The sequence below is a fragment of the Penicillium verhagenii genome (assembly GCF_028828195.1).
Source record: "Penicillium verhagenii strain IBT 33310 chromosome Unknown utg000007l_segment0_segment0, whole genome shotgun sequence".
Taxonomy (NCBI): domain Eukaryota; kingdom Fungi; phylum Ascomycota; class Eurotiomycetes; order Eurotiales; family Aspergillaceae; genus Penicillium; species Penicillium verhagenii.
In genome coordinates this window covers 1,173,582-1,188,906 of record NW_026643171.1, presented here as the reverse complement: position 1 = coordinate 1,188,906, position 15,325 = coordinate 1,173,582, and the positions used below count along the sequence as shown (strand labels likewise).

The 15,325-nt window shown below is 48.6% G+C and overlaps 5 protein-coding genes across 5 annotated transcripts; 1 reads left to right on the top strand and 4 right to left on the bottom strand.

The window, feature by feature from the left end:
• Window positions 1-309: 309 nt before the first annotated feature.
• On the bottom strand, window positions 310-2,553 carry N7466_007124 (putative DUF21 and CBS domain protein (Mam3); the record flags this gene model as incomplete). The annotated part of the gene is made up of 1 exon (XM_057166513.1): window positions 310-2,553. One exon carries the CDS (start codon window positions 2,551-2,553, stop codon window positions 310-312), a length of 2,244 nt encoding a protein of 747 aa, XP_057019554.1.
• Window positions 2,554-3,025: 472 nt separating this feature from the next.
• On the bottom strand, window positions 3,026-3,952 carry N7466_007123 (uncharacterized protein; the record flags this gene model as incomplete). Its single annotated transcript, XM_057166512.1, has 1 exon — window positions 3,026-3,952. The coding sequence occupies one exon, from the start codon at window positions 3,950-3,952 to the stop codon at window positions 3,026-3,028; it is 927 nt and encodes a 308-aa protein (XP_057019553.1).
• A 3,448-nt stretch (window positions 3,953-7,400) lies between these two features.
• Window positions 7,401-9,252, top strand: N7466_007122 (argininosuccinate synthase; the record flags this gene model as incomplete). The annotated part of the gene is made up of 10 exons (XM_057166511.1): window positions 7,401-7,415; window positions 7,541-7,583; window positions 7,641-7,682; window positions 7,745-7,765; window positions 7,825-7,968; window positions 8,031-8,083; window positions 8,154-8,642; window positions 8,702-8,781; window positions 8,835-8,910; window positions 8,965-9,252. The coding sequence occupies 10 exons, from the start codon at window positions 7,401-7,403 to the stop codon at window positions 9,250-9,252; spliced, it is 1,251 nt and encodes a 416-aa protein (XP_057019552.1).
• Window positions 9,253-9,770: 518 nt separating this feature from the next.
• N7466_007121 (putative salicylate hydroxylase) lies at window positions 9,771-11,435 on the bottom strand (the record flags this gene model as incomplete). The annotated part of the gene is made up of 7 exons (XM_057166510.1): window positions 9,771-9,811; window positions 9,877-10,205; window positions 10,258-10,996; window positions 11,053-11,110; window positions 11,175-11,251; window positions 11,306-11,334; window positions 11,389-11,435. The coding sequence occupies 7 exons, from the start codon at window positions 11,433-11,435 to the stop codon at window positions 9,771-9,773; spliced, it is 1,320 nt and encodes a 439-aa protein (XP_057019551.1).
• Window positions 11,436-12,861: 1,426 nt separating this feature from the next.
• On the bottom strand, window positions 12,862-14,853 carry N7466_007120 (cytochrome P450; the record flags this gene model as incomplete). Its single annotated transcript, XM_057166509.1, has 5 exons — window positions 12,862-13,033; window positions 13,119-13,426; window positions 13,485-13,942; window positions 14,028-14,604; window positions 14,680-14,853. The coding sequence occupies 5 exons, from the start codon at window positions 14,851-14,853 to the stop codon at window positions 12,862-12,864; spliced, it is 1,689 nt and encodes a 562-aa protein (XP_057019550.1).
• Window positions 14,854-15,325: the final 472 nt, after the last annotated feature.

Here is a 15,325-nt window from a genome sequence, read left to right as displayed (position 1 = left end):
TAGTTTTCGCCTCGAGCTACTGCTAACTCAGTCTACTGGGGCAGGACACGGGAGATTGAAATCATCATTGATCAATTGGGGATCAAGATCAAAAAAATGTCTAAGCTGTGATTCTCTATCTCTCAAATGGAGAGCAAATAACAACTGACAGCTGTCTGCCTGCAGAATTCATCTGGATTTCAAGGATTCGGGGACGAAAAGCATACATCATAACTTGGTAGATAAACACACAAAAAGAGTGTACAACAACTAGTAGTAACAAACTTGGTAAATTGGGTCTTTGTTTAGTCCCTTGACCAAGAACGATCATCATCGGAGAAGAGGTTGATTTTCACCACTTTTTCCATCTTCATACTTGGAATTCTGGCCACGCTTCTTGCGACGGCGTCTCTTCTTGGCGTTTGAGTGAGAGCTCGCGGGCTCAGAGTGATCTGCCTCTAGATCACTTACGCCATTTTTAGTTTGCGTGCCGGCATTTTTATCTTCACTTTCGGAAGAGCTGGTGCCGGTTGTGTGAAGCACAACCTTGCGGATGCCGTTGACGTCCACTATCTGTTCAGTTATGCTGCCACTCCGGGCCGGGCCACGGTGGTGATAAATGAATTCTGATCGTGATTCGTTGGATTTGACACTGGCAGTGGGACTGCTGCCTTTTTGTGTGGAGGCGGAGCGGGGTTGTCCTTCCCACTCTTCGCGGACCGAGTCGGGTATCGAGACATGTGGGAGATCTTTGAATTGTTGAGAACTTGTACTTTTGGTAACGGTGTCGTGGGGTGTGATGGTGCCATAGCCAATCTTTAACGCGTGAGCGCCATCCTTGGCCTCACATCCTGGACTAACAAGGCCTGCACCGATACCGCCTTGGTAGCCAATGGCAGGCAGATGTGGATGGGACTCAGATGTACTTTGACCAGATTCAAAATCAGTTTGAGCCGAGCGTGAGGGTGAGGTACCGCTGCGTTTGATTTTCACAGTGTGGTAACGGGTTTGGCGAGGTCGACTTGCGAGGTTTGAAGGACCCAAATGTTTCAAGTGTTCTCGAATTTCATCAGTGGCTCCTCTTTGTGTGATCCAGATATCCGATGTGTCAGTATTTTGGTCGTCCGCATGCTTGCGTAGTTGGAATCGGGGAGGGGGCGCCTCGACAGAACTGCGACGACGTAGAAGATCAGAAGCATTTGGCGCTGAAGAGAAAACGGTGTCATCTTCGTCGAGCAACTCCCCATCAACAACAGGAGTCCCCATAGGGGGTTCTTCAACGATTTTCCCCTTTGGTACTCGGGATTTAGGCGCAGGGGCCATACGACGGATAGCTTTGTGAACGTCAATAAACACGTCAGATTCATCGATGATTTCTCTGTATTTGACGTTAGTAAAATGGAAAGAGCCGGGATGGAAAAATTGTACAACATACTCTCCAATTAATTCTTCAATCACATCTTCGAGGGTGACCACTCCAAGGGCACCCCGATCTTCGCTGGGGTACTCCGACACCAGGACCATGTGAGATTTGCCTTCTTGGAAAAAATTGACAATGTCTAAACAGGAGGTTTCCGGTCGGGTTTCTGGCAGTGTAGCCAGGGCAAAATCGCGAACACGTTTGCAGTCTTCGGGATCATACGTGATCAGCATCTTGACAAGAAGCATTCCAACAAAATTCATGGGGTTTTCAGGTGCGTGAATCGGGATTCGAGAGTATCCTTGGGATAGAATGACATCCATTGTGCGTTCGTCCAACACTGTGTCGGCGGACATTGTGAACACATCTTCCATTGGCGTCATGATACTTCCAACTGATTTTTCCTTCAGATCCAGTACAGCGCTGATTATTGTAACTTCGTCGGATGTGAGTTGCTCTCCAGCTTCACCCAGAGTTCTGTGCAGAGTGACCAGGGTCTTCAGCCCAGCCTTTTTGTAGATCGTGCCATGATCCTCGCCGAGAAGTCGGTCCAGCAATTTTGCAACTGGCCAAGCAACCGGGGACATGACATACATCAGAACCAGCACACAAGGTGCCATCCAGGCTCCGATTGGCAAACCATAACGAACACAGATCGATTGGGGGACGACCTCGCCGAAGATAACAATCAATGCAGTACTTCCTAGGACTGCCGGCCATCCACCGCCAAGGGTCCGATCGAGGACAATAGGTAGAGTCTCGTTGGTGATCACGTTGCTGAGCAGGAGAGTCACAAGTACCCAATGTTTTCCACGCTTCAACAGGTTCAGAACACTGGCTGCATTCTTCTTCTCGGATTCTTCGCCGGAAGTTTGAATCACTTGGAGATACACTTCATCTTGTCCCATCAAAGCGATTGTAAGCCCTGCAAAGGCCCCGCCACTGAGGACAAGGGCCGCTGAGATTCCAAGGTACAGCCATAGACTCGGATCGTTAGGCTCTTTCGGGGAATCGACGTCATGAGAGGTAAGGTAGGTCGAAAATACGGGCGCAGCCGTTGTGAGAGGTAGATGGAAAAACGTGAGAAATATGCACTTGGCCAATCCCAGCACCATTGAGCGGGCGGCAAAAAGAGACGTCGATGGCCGATTCATCACCACTGCGGGCTTCACCAAACCACGGTCGCGCAGGAGAGAGATAGAGGGAGGGGAATTGGCGAGGGATGATATGGCAAAATCAATTATTGCAATCTAGTCCCAACTGGTACATCGCTGTGACGTGATGGACGTAAGCGCAAATGACGCAGAGAGAGGGTGGTCGAAGAGGGATGGAGTACAAGTCCGAGTCGTGACAAGGAGAAAACGCGGGGAGAGCCGTAGTTGTGGAGGAAATCGGGAGGAGAAGACGTAACGATGTGACGAAAAACAAAATATGCTCGGCTCAAAGGCGGAACCTTGACGGAGAGCTGGCGTATTTTGAAGAGGAAGCAGAATTCGAGATGGGGGGAATTGGGATTCAACAGACCGAGCTGACGAATCATGTCGCCGCCTGACAACTCGTCAGTTGCCAGGTGCCCGCTGGATTCAACCATGCATTCTCGTACCCGTCTTGATTATTGAACTGGCCTCATGTGATGTTCGCGAGATCGTCATCGCTGGCCTTCTTGCGGCCATCGTCCTTAAAATCGTCGTCATCATCCGGAGGAATATCCTTCACTTTCTCGAAAGCCAGACTGAAATCCAGGTCCACCATCTTTTGCGCATAATGGGCGTGGATGGCGGCGGTATCAGCCATATGCGCCTCTCGCTGCTCCTGGAGTTCCTCATACAGACCCTTGACCTCTAGGCTAAGTGCCTGGCATGCCTTTCGGCTTGCCTCCATAGCCTCGTCACGTCCCTTGAGCTTCTCCTCGGCTCTGGCAAGCAGGGCGCCTTGATTATCCAGTCGACGCTGTAAAGCATCAAGCTGGATATTTGGCTGCTCAGGCTCAACCATTACCTGATCCACAGCAAGGGGGTCGGTTTCCATGGAGTCGGTCTCCATGGGGTCGATCTGCATATGTTCAACTCCGGCATTGTTGACGACGGTTGCCATCACTCTCTGATGGCGAGCTTCCGCTTCGTCAATCAGAACACTCTGATGTTGCCGCAACAGAAGGTGTTGCCGCAACAGAAGGTGGTGCCGCTCGGTAGCTTCGGCGACCAACACACCTCGCTGCTCAACCATCAGCCTCTCGTGCTCAACACAGGCTTCCGCGAGGAATGCCCTGCGCTGCTCTTCGAGAAGACGATGGTGCTCATCCAGAGTGATCATCTCGACTTCGCTCTCGACCTTCGCTCTGACTGTCACCAGTTCGCACCGTAACATCTGCATTTGAAGGGCCTGTTTTTTCTCCTTCTTCAGGAGCATCTGGTTCTCATCGCGCAAGTTTTGCATCTCGGCTTCCACTTCTCGCTGCCAGACTACCTTGTCATACGCGCGGTCTTGTTCCCGAATCCAGCAGTAGGCTTCTGCTGTCTCACGAGATCGCTCGACGGCTGCTTGATCTGCCATGATCTTGAAGTCGACATTGTCAGCCAATGCGGTGAAGTCCAGTTTGCATCTGCATTGCCAGCTTCCCCATTTTGGTGCGTCCCTATATGGCTTGTTAGCACCTTGTGCTTGAAAAACAAAAGACGAGCGTAATACTTACATAGGAGAGGTGTGGCGGCGGGCAGGAGAAGGGCTGCGAGGGCGGCGGGGGGGGGGGAGGGTTTAGGTTCAACGAGGGTGGGTGGCTCATCAAATTCAAGACGGAACGGAAGACGCCCTGCACTGGCTAACATCCAAACACTCCAAAGAATCACACACCACGACATTAAGACACACAACAGAACGAACAGCAGAAAGAGGGGGTGGGAGGAGATACGAATCTCCTTTGATCCCAGAACGATCTCGATCGCAGAAAGAGAAATCATTTTGATGGATTTGATAATTTCTTGGATGAGAAGTGCCTTGTACGGTGGGAAACGGTAAGAGGGCGGGGAAGAAAAGAAGGGAAGTTCTCAGAGGGAAGAAATTCTATCTTATGTTGACATTTTGTCCTCAAGGCGACGCGTTTCTCTCACTTCGCCTGTCTTCCCACCTGTCCTCCCCCACCTGCCCAAAGGGGTTTCATTCCTTAATCTCTGGACCATCCTCCATTGTCCTGATGGCTCTTGATGGCTCTTGCCGTGCCTTGCTGGTAGATAATATCTTCTTATGTTTTCAGACTAATTGACCTTGCTTCTTTCAATCTATCATAATACTCCCCATATTCAGACTTTCTCCATTGATTTTAGCATCCATCGGTCATATCTGAGCTATCTTACTAGTAGTTTGTATAAAAATATCCTTTTTCATCGTACACTTTATGCTGTTCCACTCCGTCCTTGCACAGTTTGTACCTTTTTTTCTACGACTTCAAGTACTGTAATCCAGCTAGCAAGACAAGAAGCATGGATATCTCAGCAAACCTAAAAACTTGAGAATTATCGTTGATTTTGCGAAGAAAGAGAACCTAAATTGTTTCTTTTCATATCTAGTTTACGTGTGGTGGAATGGTTAAGCTTTGCGGCCCGTGTGGGCCTCTAGCCGCTGCGGGAACGGCATGCCGAGGTGGTCTCGACTCTCGCAATCGACCCGAGCATGCTTCTTGGGGAGCCTCCCACAAAACAAAGTGCAGTGTAATAAACCCTCCTGCTTATTGAATGATCATTAAGATTGAAACACTCAAACCAAGGTTACTTACTGCCTTATTCCAAGTTTTGACTTCCAGAGACATCGGTGTTCTCGGGGAAGCTCCTGGGCCTCGGGAACGCTTCAAGCGTCCACCTGGGCACACATCTTAAGATTTCTGCCTCGAACTTTCAGCCCTTGAATGTAATAACATTTTAACCAGGGCCATTGACATCGGTATACACACTGTTTGTTTTCTTTTATCAATATATAAACATTCTTACATTTGAAGTTCTAAGTATGCCCAAGTGCCCATTACGGGGGCAGCTGCTCGTTACATACCAGGTGCCCACATGCAAGTGCCTACTACTGTTGCCTGAATCACTCAAGTACTCCAGCGATATCGGCAGCACACTAGAGCCTCTCAAGGATTGTTTGTGGGTCAATGGGAGTGCTCAGTCGGCTCCAGCACGCGCCGCGTTATAACCGACCAATCACCGTTGACCTGAGCAGCATACGCACACGTGCAGGTTCCAACATTGAAAGTACAAACGGCCCTCTAGGTGAAAGGCAAGTACTCTCAACTGCTTGCTTAGCCCGTGCCATGGAAAAAGGTCGGATCAATAGATCCATGCCTATGTAAGGCTAGAACATTTGGAGCATGTTGTTCTTATGTAAGTACCAGTTGATCTCGGGGATATATATCCAGCAAAATACATACAAAGTTAATGTATGTACCTGATTATTCTTCCGAAGGTCCCGGGGTCCTGAACTCGGGACGTCACGGAAGAGCCTTTCCGATCGTGATAGAACATTCAATGTTTCAAACTTGCACGGTTTAAACCTGCTGCTCCAAGGAAGAATCAATTCTCAGGTCCCGATGTCTTTCGAATATTCACATCCAGGGCTTTTATTGGAACGGGCACCTAGGAGCTATGTATAGTATTCCACCTGGGCACGACACCCGTGGACTCCGTGTATACCTACATAATGTACCTATTCATGTCGATGTCTAGGCAGGATATCTTCAATATAGAAGGTTTGGAACCGACTTCAAATGTTGAATGTTTAAATTTTGGGATCTTGGAATTCACATCGTCCACCAGTTGACGGGTCGACCTCGAGCTTGGACTATGTTTGGGAAGCACCCAAGCCCAACCTTCAAATGTTGGTGTCAACTGGTGTCAATGGAGGGCACTCCCAACCTTGAAATCCATACCTACACAGGAACAAATCTGGATCTGGCTACAAGGTTGCAGTACATCCACAGGTGCATACTTGTCCCCTGTCCAGGTGGGTAGTCTCCATGGCTTGGAGGCCGAACTGCGGATTGATGGATTGAAACCCGCTCCCAAAGTTGAGAACCCATGTGGAGAATGTGCAGGTCAGCGGATACTTATTGCATATTCATGGATATATAACAATGTATACTGTGTTCTCCAAGCACTTGAGTACCATTGGTACATAGTGAGACAACGCAGCAAGCACTTGAGGGCATTTACACATCGATGTTTGAACCGAACCTTGGAACCACACACTTGCGATCAATGGGGGAAATGCAAATCTATATCTACTTAGGGAATAAGTCAAGATATCTGGAGAATTACTGCAGGATTACGCTTCAAATGTTGGGCATATGAATTGTAAAGTATTCTTCCTCGGCAGAGAATCTGATGGCAGGGTGTGTCTTCGAGTGCATTGATGAATTATATGCAAACAAGACAAACAACCTTGGATCCCTTGGATCCGTTATGACGTTGGACGGTGGGCCTTGAATATTGACTAACATTGGGAGTACCTTACGAGTTCGCATTCCCCGCGGACAACATTTGAAGGTATTTAAGCTGAGTCATATCATTGAATAATTATATAGCTAATTACTAGATATACGCCATGCACATGTGCATAGTTGATTGGCACTGAGATTACTTAGACGAGCGAGTCGTACATGTACTAGCTGGTAGCTTTGGGGGCGATTTGACAAACGTACATGTCTCCAGCAGCAAACCTTTGCCCTGTGACTTTTTACGTGAAAGTATCATATCATTTGTTGAGCCTGCTTCAAATGTTGACGGTATTTCTAGCTAGTGTAGTAGAGTATCCGATCCTTATTCGTGGGTGGTGGCAGGTTGTGTGCGCCCCTCCCTTATCAGAGCTTATCGGCCGGTGTCGGCGCCAAGAGGCGTGACTTCCCCGGCCCGCACCAAAAATCCGCCTTTTTTTCGAATGACTCAATCTCCGACCTTCTTCAATTCATTCTACCCAGCTTTACGATTCCCCAATTTGATTCTTCACATCATTCAAAATGGCCCAGGGAAAGGTATGGCTACTTAATTGAGGCGTTTGGCGAGGTGACTATCACACTCATCCCCAAACCGCCACTTAATCCTCCCCTCTATCCCCTCCTTTGCTCCAACGACGCCGACTGACACATAATTCAAACAGGTTTGCTTGGCTTACTCCGGTGGTCTCGACACCAGCTGTATCCGTACGATTCATCTGCCCTGAGCTTCTTCCAATGGCTGTTACTGATCGACATTCCCAGTCAAATACCTTATCGAGGAGGGCTATGAGGTCGTTTGTTTCAGTGAGTTCACCCCCATCATGGATGGATGAAATATACCAAAGCAAAGCTAATCCAATTCGCAGTGGCCGATGTTGGCCAGGAAGGTACAGTTCGCACTGATTCCAAGGCGATACGACCAAGCGTGACTAAATGACTTCCACAGAGGACTTCGAGGCTGCCCGCGAGAAGGCTTTGAAGATCGGTGCCCTTAAGTGCGAGATTGTCGATCTCCGCCGTGAGTTCATCGAGGAGCTTTGCTTCCCCGCCATTGCTTGCAATGCAGTCTATGAGAACGTCTACCTCCTCGGTATGTTACATCCATCATATACACAACAGTCCCGTTGAAATCCTTACTAAAAGTGTCCGCAGGTACATCCCTTGCCCGCCCCGTGATTGCCCGTGCCCAGATCGATGTCGCCCAGGTACGTAAAATTTTAGTATGATTCGTGTTGTCTCGAAACAGTTACTCACAGTGGTACTTCTTTTCAATAGCGCGAGGGTTGCTTCGCTGTTTCCCACGGCTGCACTGGTAAGGGCAACGATCAGGTTCGCTTCGAGCTTGCTTTCTACGCTCTTCAGCCCAAGATCAAGGTCATTGCCCCGTGGCGCGATCCCATTTTCTACGAACGCTTCGCTGGCCGTAACGACCTTTTGGCCTACGCCGCCGAGAAGGGTATCCCTGTCACCTCCACCAAGTCCAAGCCCTGGAGCATGGACGAGAACCTGGCCCACTGCTCTTACGAGGCTGGTATCTTGGAAGATCCCGATACTACTCCCCCCGCCGATATGTGGAAGTTGACCCAGGATCCTTTGTCTGCCCCCGATCAACCCGAGGACTTCACCATCCATTTCGAGAAGGGTGTCCCTGTCAAGCTGGAGCTTACCGAGAACGGCCAGAAGAAGACGTGCACTGATTCCGTCGATATCTTCCTGACTGCCAACGCTATTGCTCGTCGCCACGGTGTTGGCCGTATTGATATCGTGAGCCTCACCATGATCTGAGATATACCTTGTAGATGCTGTACTGACCCCCCAACCAGGTTGAGAACCGCTTCATTGGTATCAAGTCTCGTGGTTGCTACGAGACCCCTGGTCTCACCTGCCTCCGCACTGCTCACATGTAAGTTCACTGACTATCATTGTTAATTCGTCCTCTTTGCTAACCAATACAAGCGATCTCGAGGGTCTCGTGATGGACCGTGAAGTTCGCGCCCTCCGTGACCAGTTTGTCACCTTCAACTACTCCAAGGTCAGTAACAATTTGCTTTTATTTTGATTGAGCTATATTTTGACCATCCTGCAGCTCCTCTACAACGGTTTGTACTTCTCCCCCGAGCGTGAGTTCCTCGAGTCCTCTATCACTGCCTCCCAGAAGTCTGTCAATGGCCAGGTTCGCTGCCGTGCCTACAAGGGTATGGTCTCCGTCCTGGGTCGCTCTTCCGAGACCGAGAAGCTGTATGATATGACCGAGTCTAGCATGGACGAGATCGGTGACTTCTCCCCTGCTGAGACCACCGGTTTCATCACCGTGTCTGCTATTCGCTTGAAGAAGTATGGCCAGATGAAGACTGCCGCTGGTGAGAAGATGTAAATATCCATCCAAAAACGAAATACTTTCCTACCTTGCTACGGGAAATAGGAAGCGAAAAGTTGAATGTTGAACATTACTTCTCTATTCCTAAGCGACAATGCTGGAGATTGATTCATATCTACCACTCTCGGCATAAATATTGGAATAGGTATCCAACTTGGGAACGGGCAGTTTGAATGATTGTATGATGAAATAGAAACAAAATTGCAATTATGAGAAATCAATTAGGACAGATTTGAATGCTGGACCCACCCTCCGTGTATCGTGTGTATGTATGTCAGGGTTGTCCGCTGTAGATCGGGACAATCTTGGACGATATGTATTTAGCATGTACATTCTAAAATTCCCACTTCCAGCAAGAAGCATTCACGTTCAATGCTACCTCCAGGGCAATACATGATATTCAACCTCAGAACCTTGCTTCAAATGGCAGGGGGACCTTAGGACTAACGGATTTAACTTCAAATGTTAATTGCCTACGTAAAAATTCTCAACGGTATCGCGTGAGCCTGAGGCCACTAGAGGCTGGCGTTCAACTTCGTCTCGTCCGTGCCCATTTCTAGTCAGCTAAATTAGCATTCAACTCGCAGCCCTACCATACAATCGGGAACAATGTGAACATACTTTTCCAGGCATCCAACGAAGCCTGCTCTGCATCCCAGCCCCACAAGAACTTCTGCGTTTCGCGATCAGACCACTTATCAGGATTGGAGCCGGTAGCCGCTGCGCGGAATTGCTCGTCGCGGGCGATTTGATCAGGTCCGTCAGGGAAATGCAAAGTGATACGGTTTTCAGAACCTGACTGCTGTACAGTCTCCGCACGCTGCTTTCTAGATACCTCATATACCTGCAGTGCACGGGGGATCTCATGACGGGAAGTGATGTTGGACAAAAGGACGCCCAATGCAGCTGCATCCTCCACTGCCTGTGCCGCCCCCTGGGCAACATAAGGGCTGAGATTGGTTAGTACATCACAGGCAGAGAGAACAACGGGTTTCAACATACAGCATTGGGTGACATGCGTCACCAATAAGAGCTACTGACTCTCGGATCCAGGTTTTGAGAGGGCTATGAAGACACAATTTCCACTCAAGAACCTCGTCGTCGTCCACCAAGTCAATCAACTTCCTCACAGTCTGGTCCCATCCTCGATAATTGTCAATCATGGCCTGCTTTGAGCCCTTGGTTGTCCAGGATTCCTCGACCTCTTGGCGGTCTGGGTGCAATAGAACAACGTTATACAACTCATGATTCCGAACGGGATACGCGATAATATGCCGTGAGGGGCCCAGCCAGCGAGTCGCCTGCGGCTCGTCGATCAGTTGCTTCAGTTCTGGATCTGCCTCCATGACACTACGGGGAAGCATAATTCGATAAGCGGCATCTCCGGTGGGGATGGCTTTGATGGATGAATCATCCAAGAGATGACCCCGAATAGTGGATTTGATCCCGTCAGCCCCAATGACAATGTCGCCACGAACAACGGTCCCGTTAGCCAATGTGACTGACGCAGGGCTGAACTCGACACTAGTCACAATCGAGTCCACTCGCAATTCCACATTCTTGAGTTCCAATGCCTTGTCAATTAAAGCGTTGTGGAGGTCTGCGCGATGGATGACAACTTGCTGTCCAAAGGTCTTATTGACGGGCATTGTTCCCAGCAGGGAGCCATCCTCCCATCGTCGAACGTGGATATGCTCAAGTGCAACATCTTGAGCGTGGATCAAGTCCGAAACTCCCCATCCTAGCGCGGGTAAGCATCCAATCCATGTGCCGACACCAGAAATGAATCCAACTTACGATCAAATAGTCGCAACATGTTGGGAGAAACTTGAATTCCAGCACCGACTTCCATGAGCTATAAGTAATTCACAAATCAGCGAATGGTCTTCTTCTTGGCTTGAGACCAGAGCAGAGCATACTTTTGGTGCACCCTCAAGAACCACCACCCGATGACCTCGTAGGCCTAATGTCAAGGCCGCTGCCATGCCACCAATGCCTAGAAAAAAAAAAGTCAATTATGACATTCGGGCTTCAATCTGGCTATCAGAACGATTCCAGCTCAGAATGACCATACCGGCTCTGGGAAACGTTAGCAACTCGATCCTATCTGGAAAAAAGGCGAAAAATCCCTACCCCACAATGACCACGTCCAAAGGCACATTTGCCTGAGGGATATCCATGATGAAATGACCCAACAATGAACAATCTACAAATGAGCCCTGCTTAATTGGCAACTGAATGCAACTCAAAGCAACTGAAAGGCAAGAAAAGGAGGCTACAGGTACTGGTTTTCGACGAAACTTGGACAGGAGTATTTGGTGGCTATTTCAGAAAATTACTACCGAGCTTTATTTGTCCGAAGGTTTGCCGTCCCACCCGTGCCACAGGTACACCTTAGTCCGAAAGAATAAAATCTCTATTTATTTTTACGAGCGATAATCTTATTCTTACCCCTTGGGGTATGGAACGTTGATCACTTGAACATGACCCTCTTCTTCTCCACAGACCGGGGGGCCGCATCAGATGAGTTACATGGCCATGCAGTAGTCTGACCATCATTATATTCGGCTTGGTCGGCGCCTGTGGCTCAAGCGACGGTACTTGGCGGCTTGCGGGGCCAACGGGCCATGTCACAAAGCGTCGGGGATATTCCGATGGCTCTTGAATCTTCATGCAGTCTACTATACTGTGAACAATGTTTCCCCGAAGAAAACTCCGTGTTCTCTATCTTAGTCTGGAACTGCTCTACACTGCCTCGATCGGTCTTTGATTTTCACCCTTTTTTACCAAATTCCCTGTTTTTGTGGCGTGCATCCGGAACCCCGAGTGCACTTCGGCAACAAAGCGACCGGAGCGCGGGCTCCACATGAACCAAATCGCATTTTTTTCTGGAGAACCGATACATACTAGCCGGCTTTTCCTCTACCTTTCATCTGCCGAGACATCCCCCAGTCTAACTGTCTAAGTTATCAAGTCCGTCTCCGCATCTCATAATTGACCCTCGTATCTTTACGTCTTCCATGCCAGCTCCGACCCCTCCTTTCTCTCCACATTTGGTCCTGAGCTCTTCTCACGGCAAATTTCGATATCATCCATTGCCGATTTGTTCTTGTGCAATATTTGCGGCTCTATCGCCTCCCTGGAACTTTATAGCCTGAGTGTTGTGACCTTCGATCGCGACCGCCCTGGGAGCAGAATCATCAAATTTTCCTGATACATTCCATTGGATTGACTCATTGCTTGCCTAATTGTCATACTTATTTGATCCCAAATACTCAAGTCTATCATCATATCATAAGAACCGGAATCAGGAATTTTCGATTCACTACACTACTGCAGCTCTAGATTGCAAGGATCCCCGGATCAGAGTTTAGATTGATGTGATCTAGCGCGATAAATCCCCAGCCAACATTGCCCATACTCCACACCCGGCCGTGTCTCCATAATGGCTGATCCTCCTATTAGCTTTGATGTTCGGCTGATATTGGACACCCTCCTTGCCGGGACCATACATCCTTTCTATAGGATTCAACGCCACTTGTGGAAATCCAAAGCGACTATTGTCTCAATTTCCTACGCGTGATGACCGCGGGCGAAATTGACCTATCAGATTTTTTCCATGGCGTAAAACGTGCTCATGCGATATTTCGATTCACCGTCATATTCGGACAGATCTTGCAGTGCTTGTTGGCCCTCTCTCTCAATGGTTGCACGGATCTCTGAGCTGCGAGGCGTGATTCGGCATTCAAACGGATTTGGTCTCATGTTGAGGCCGTTGCTGAACCCGCACGCGGAATAATCCAGACCATCAGTTTTCAAATAAATCAAAGGTGAAAGGAATATGATGCTTGAAAAGAACTCACGTGAAATCAAATATATCCACATTGATTTCGTTGCCGTCTTTGTCAAGAGCCTTTTCAATGTTAAAGCCCCAGAGCAGACGTGCGATCGTGATAAATGTTCCCTGCTCCGCTAATCCCTGCCCACTACAGACACGCCGTCCCCAACCGAAAGTCATGTACCCCTTCTCACTGGGAAACGGGCGGGATTCAGGACTGTCCTTCAACCAGCGATCGGGGTTGAAACGATCTGGGTCTGGGAATTCTCGCTCATGATGATGAATGGCCCAAACGTTTCCCTGGACCCAAGTATCTCGCGGGATCAGCCAACCCTAGATCAATTTGATCAGCATATTGGCCCGGGTGCCAGGGATATATCTCAGCTATTACCTTGTAATAATCGTCCTGGATCGGTGCATGCGGTTGGCCTCCGATGATAGCCACGGATCTCCACCGAAGAACTTCTTTCATGACTGCCTTGACGTATGGCAAGTCGGATTCGTCCTGGAACGTAGGACTCCGCCATGGCCCCACTACTTGGTCAAGCTCTTTCCTTGCTTTTGCCAGTGCCTCCGGAAATGCACAGCATGCTAAAATGAAAGTAACAAGCGTTGAGCTGGAAGTGTCGGCACCTGCCCCAAAAAGATTGCCTGCGAGTGAAGAGATTTCCATTCTTGAAAGGTTATGTTTCGGTGCCTCTTCAAATACCTTTTTCGCATAGCAATGCCCGGTATCTTCGCTTGTCGCGGCTTCCTCGGCGAGGGCATAGAAAAATGGTCTGCCGCGCCCCTGGCCTTGACCTAGACCGTGCTTCCATGGCGCCATCCAGTTTGGGAACTTGGCAAGGACTGGCTACGTGTCAGCTTTCACGTCTTTTCATATACCCTGATCTCGAAATTCCCAAGAAAACGACCGATTATCCTCGAAACTTACACGGGAAAGATTCCATCAGCATGGGAAATGTTTTGCCGGGTACATTCAGCTCAGCGGCATGTTGCATCAGCGCAATGACCTCCGTGATAATCGGATCCGTGAACGTAGCAACACGTCGACCAAAGCCGATGATGGAGACCACGCTTGTGGCATAGCGCTCGAAATGCTTGACGTATTCTTTTGGCTCGCGAATAAGATCAAACGCAACCACTTTACTCTCGTCATTCTGGAAGCCGCGGTAATTCCGAACTTGTTGAAGACCGACACCCATATGTGTCAACTTTCTGTGCAAGCGCCATCGATCGCCATAATACATGTTGACCATGTTGGACTGTCCGGCACCAAGCTCGCTGAAAACCACCATACGCGGCCTTGACGCGTAGATTGCCGCTCGTTTGTCGAGGATCTCACTCGCTGCCCACGCGTCACATATCCAGATTGTTGGTCGTCGGCCGGTCCAGAATGTTATCATGGGAGATTTGTATTCCTTTGCCAGATTCTCAAAGTAAATCCAAGGCTTATTATCGGGAAGTAGATGCGTGTTTCCGATAAGAGGGAGTGGAAATGGACCTGGAGGCTGTAGACATTGTTCAAGATGTCAGATGCAATCTAATCAGATACGTGAATACTCGCATTGAAAATAGGAACTCACCATCTTAAAATGCAAATACACCATATAGCCATAGTCTATTATGAGTATAAAACCAATAACAGCTAACCCCCAAAGGGTCGCAACGGAAATGCTGATACCGCCTCGCCTTGAAAAATCAAGTGCTAGATTGGCCTTGGCCAAAGCCAATAATTCTTCTGCCTTTTCAGCAATCATCTTGCTTCAGTATGCACATCAGCGGGAAATTCAAGATCTAGCACTGAGAATGTTGGAATATGCGATCGGTGATGTAGACCTTGAGTGGGTTCTACCACCTGACGCAGGAAACGCATTTCATTTAATCTCTTGATTCCAAGTCTTGGAACTCTCGGATTTGAAATAGTACACATCTGCATAAATGACCCCACCTCCAGAGTGCATGCCAAGGTAAAAATGTGGGCTTGATCATTCTAACGTTGCGGGGTACATAGTAAAGTCATTATCATAATCAGTAATAGCACTGCAAGGATAGGTGGACGTTTTCACATGCGCAGAGAAGCCACGTAAAATTGAAAATTATATTCGTAAATTACTCGCCCCACATGTTCAAATGTTCAATCTTAGCTAATGGTCTATCTTTGAGTAGAAGATTGGCTGTTTTGAATCTTGACATTTTCACTAGCTATTCCAAGCAGTGCACAAGTGCTTC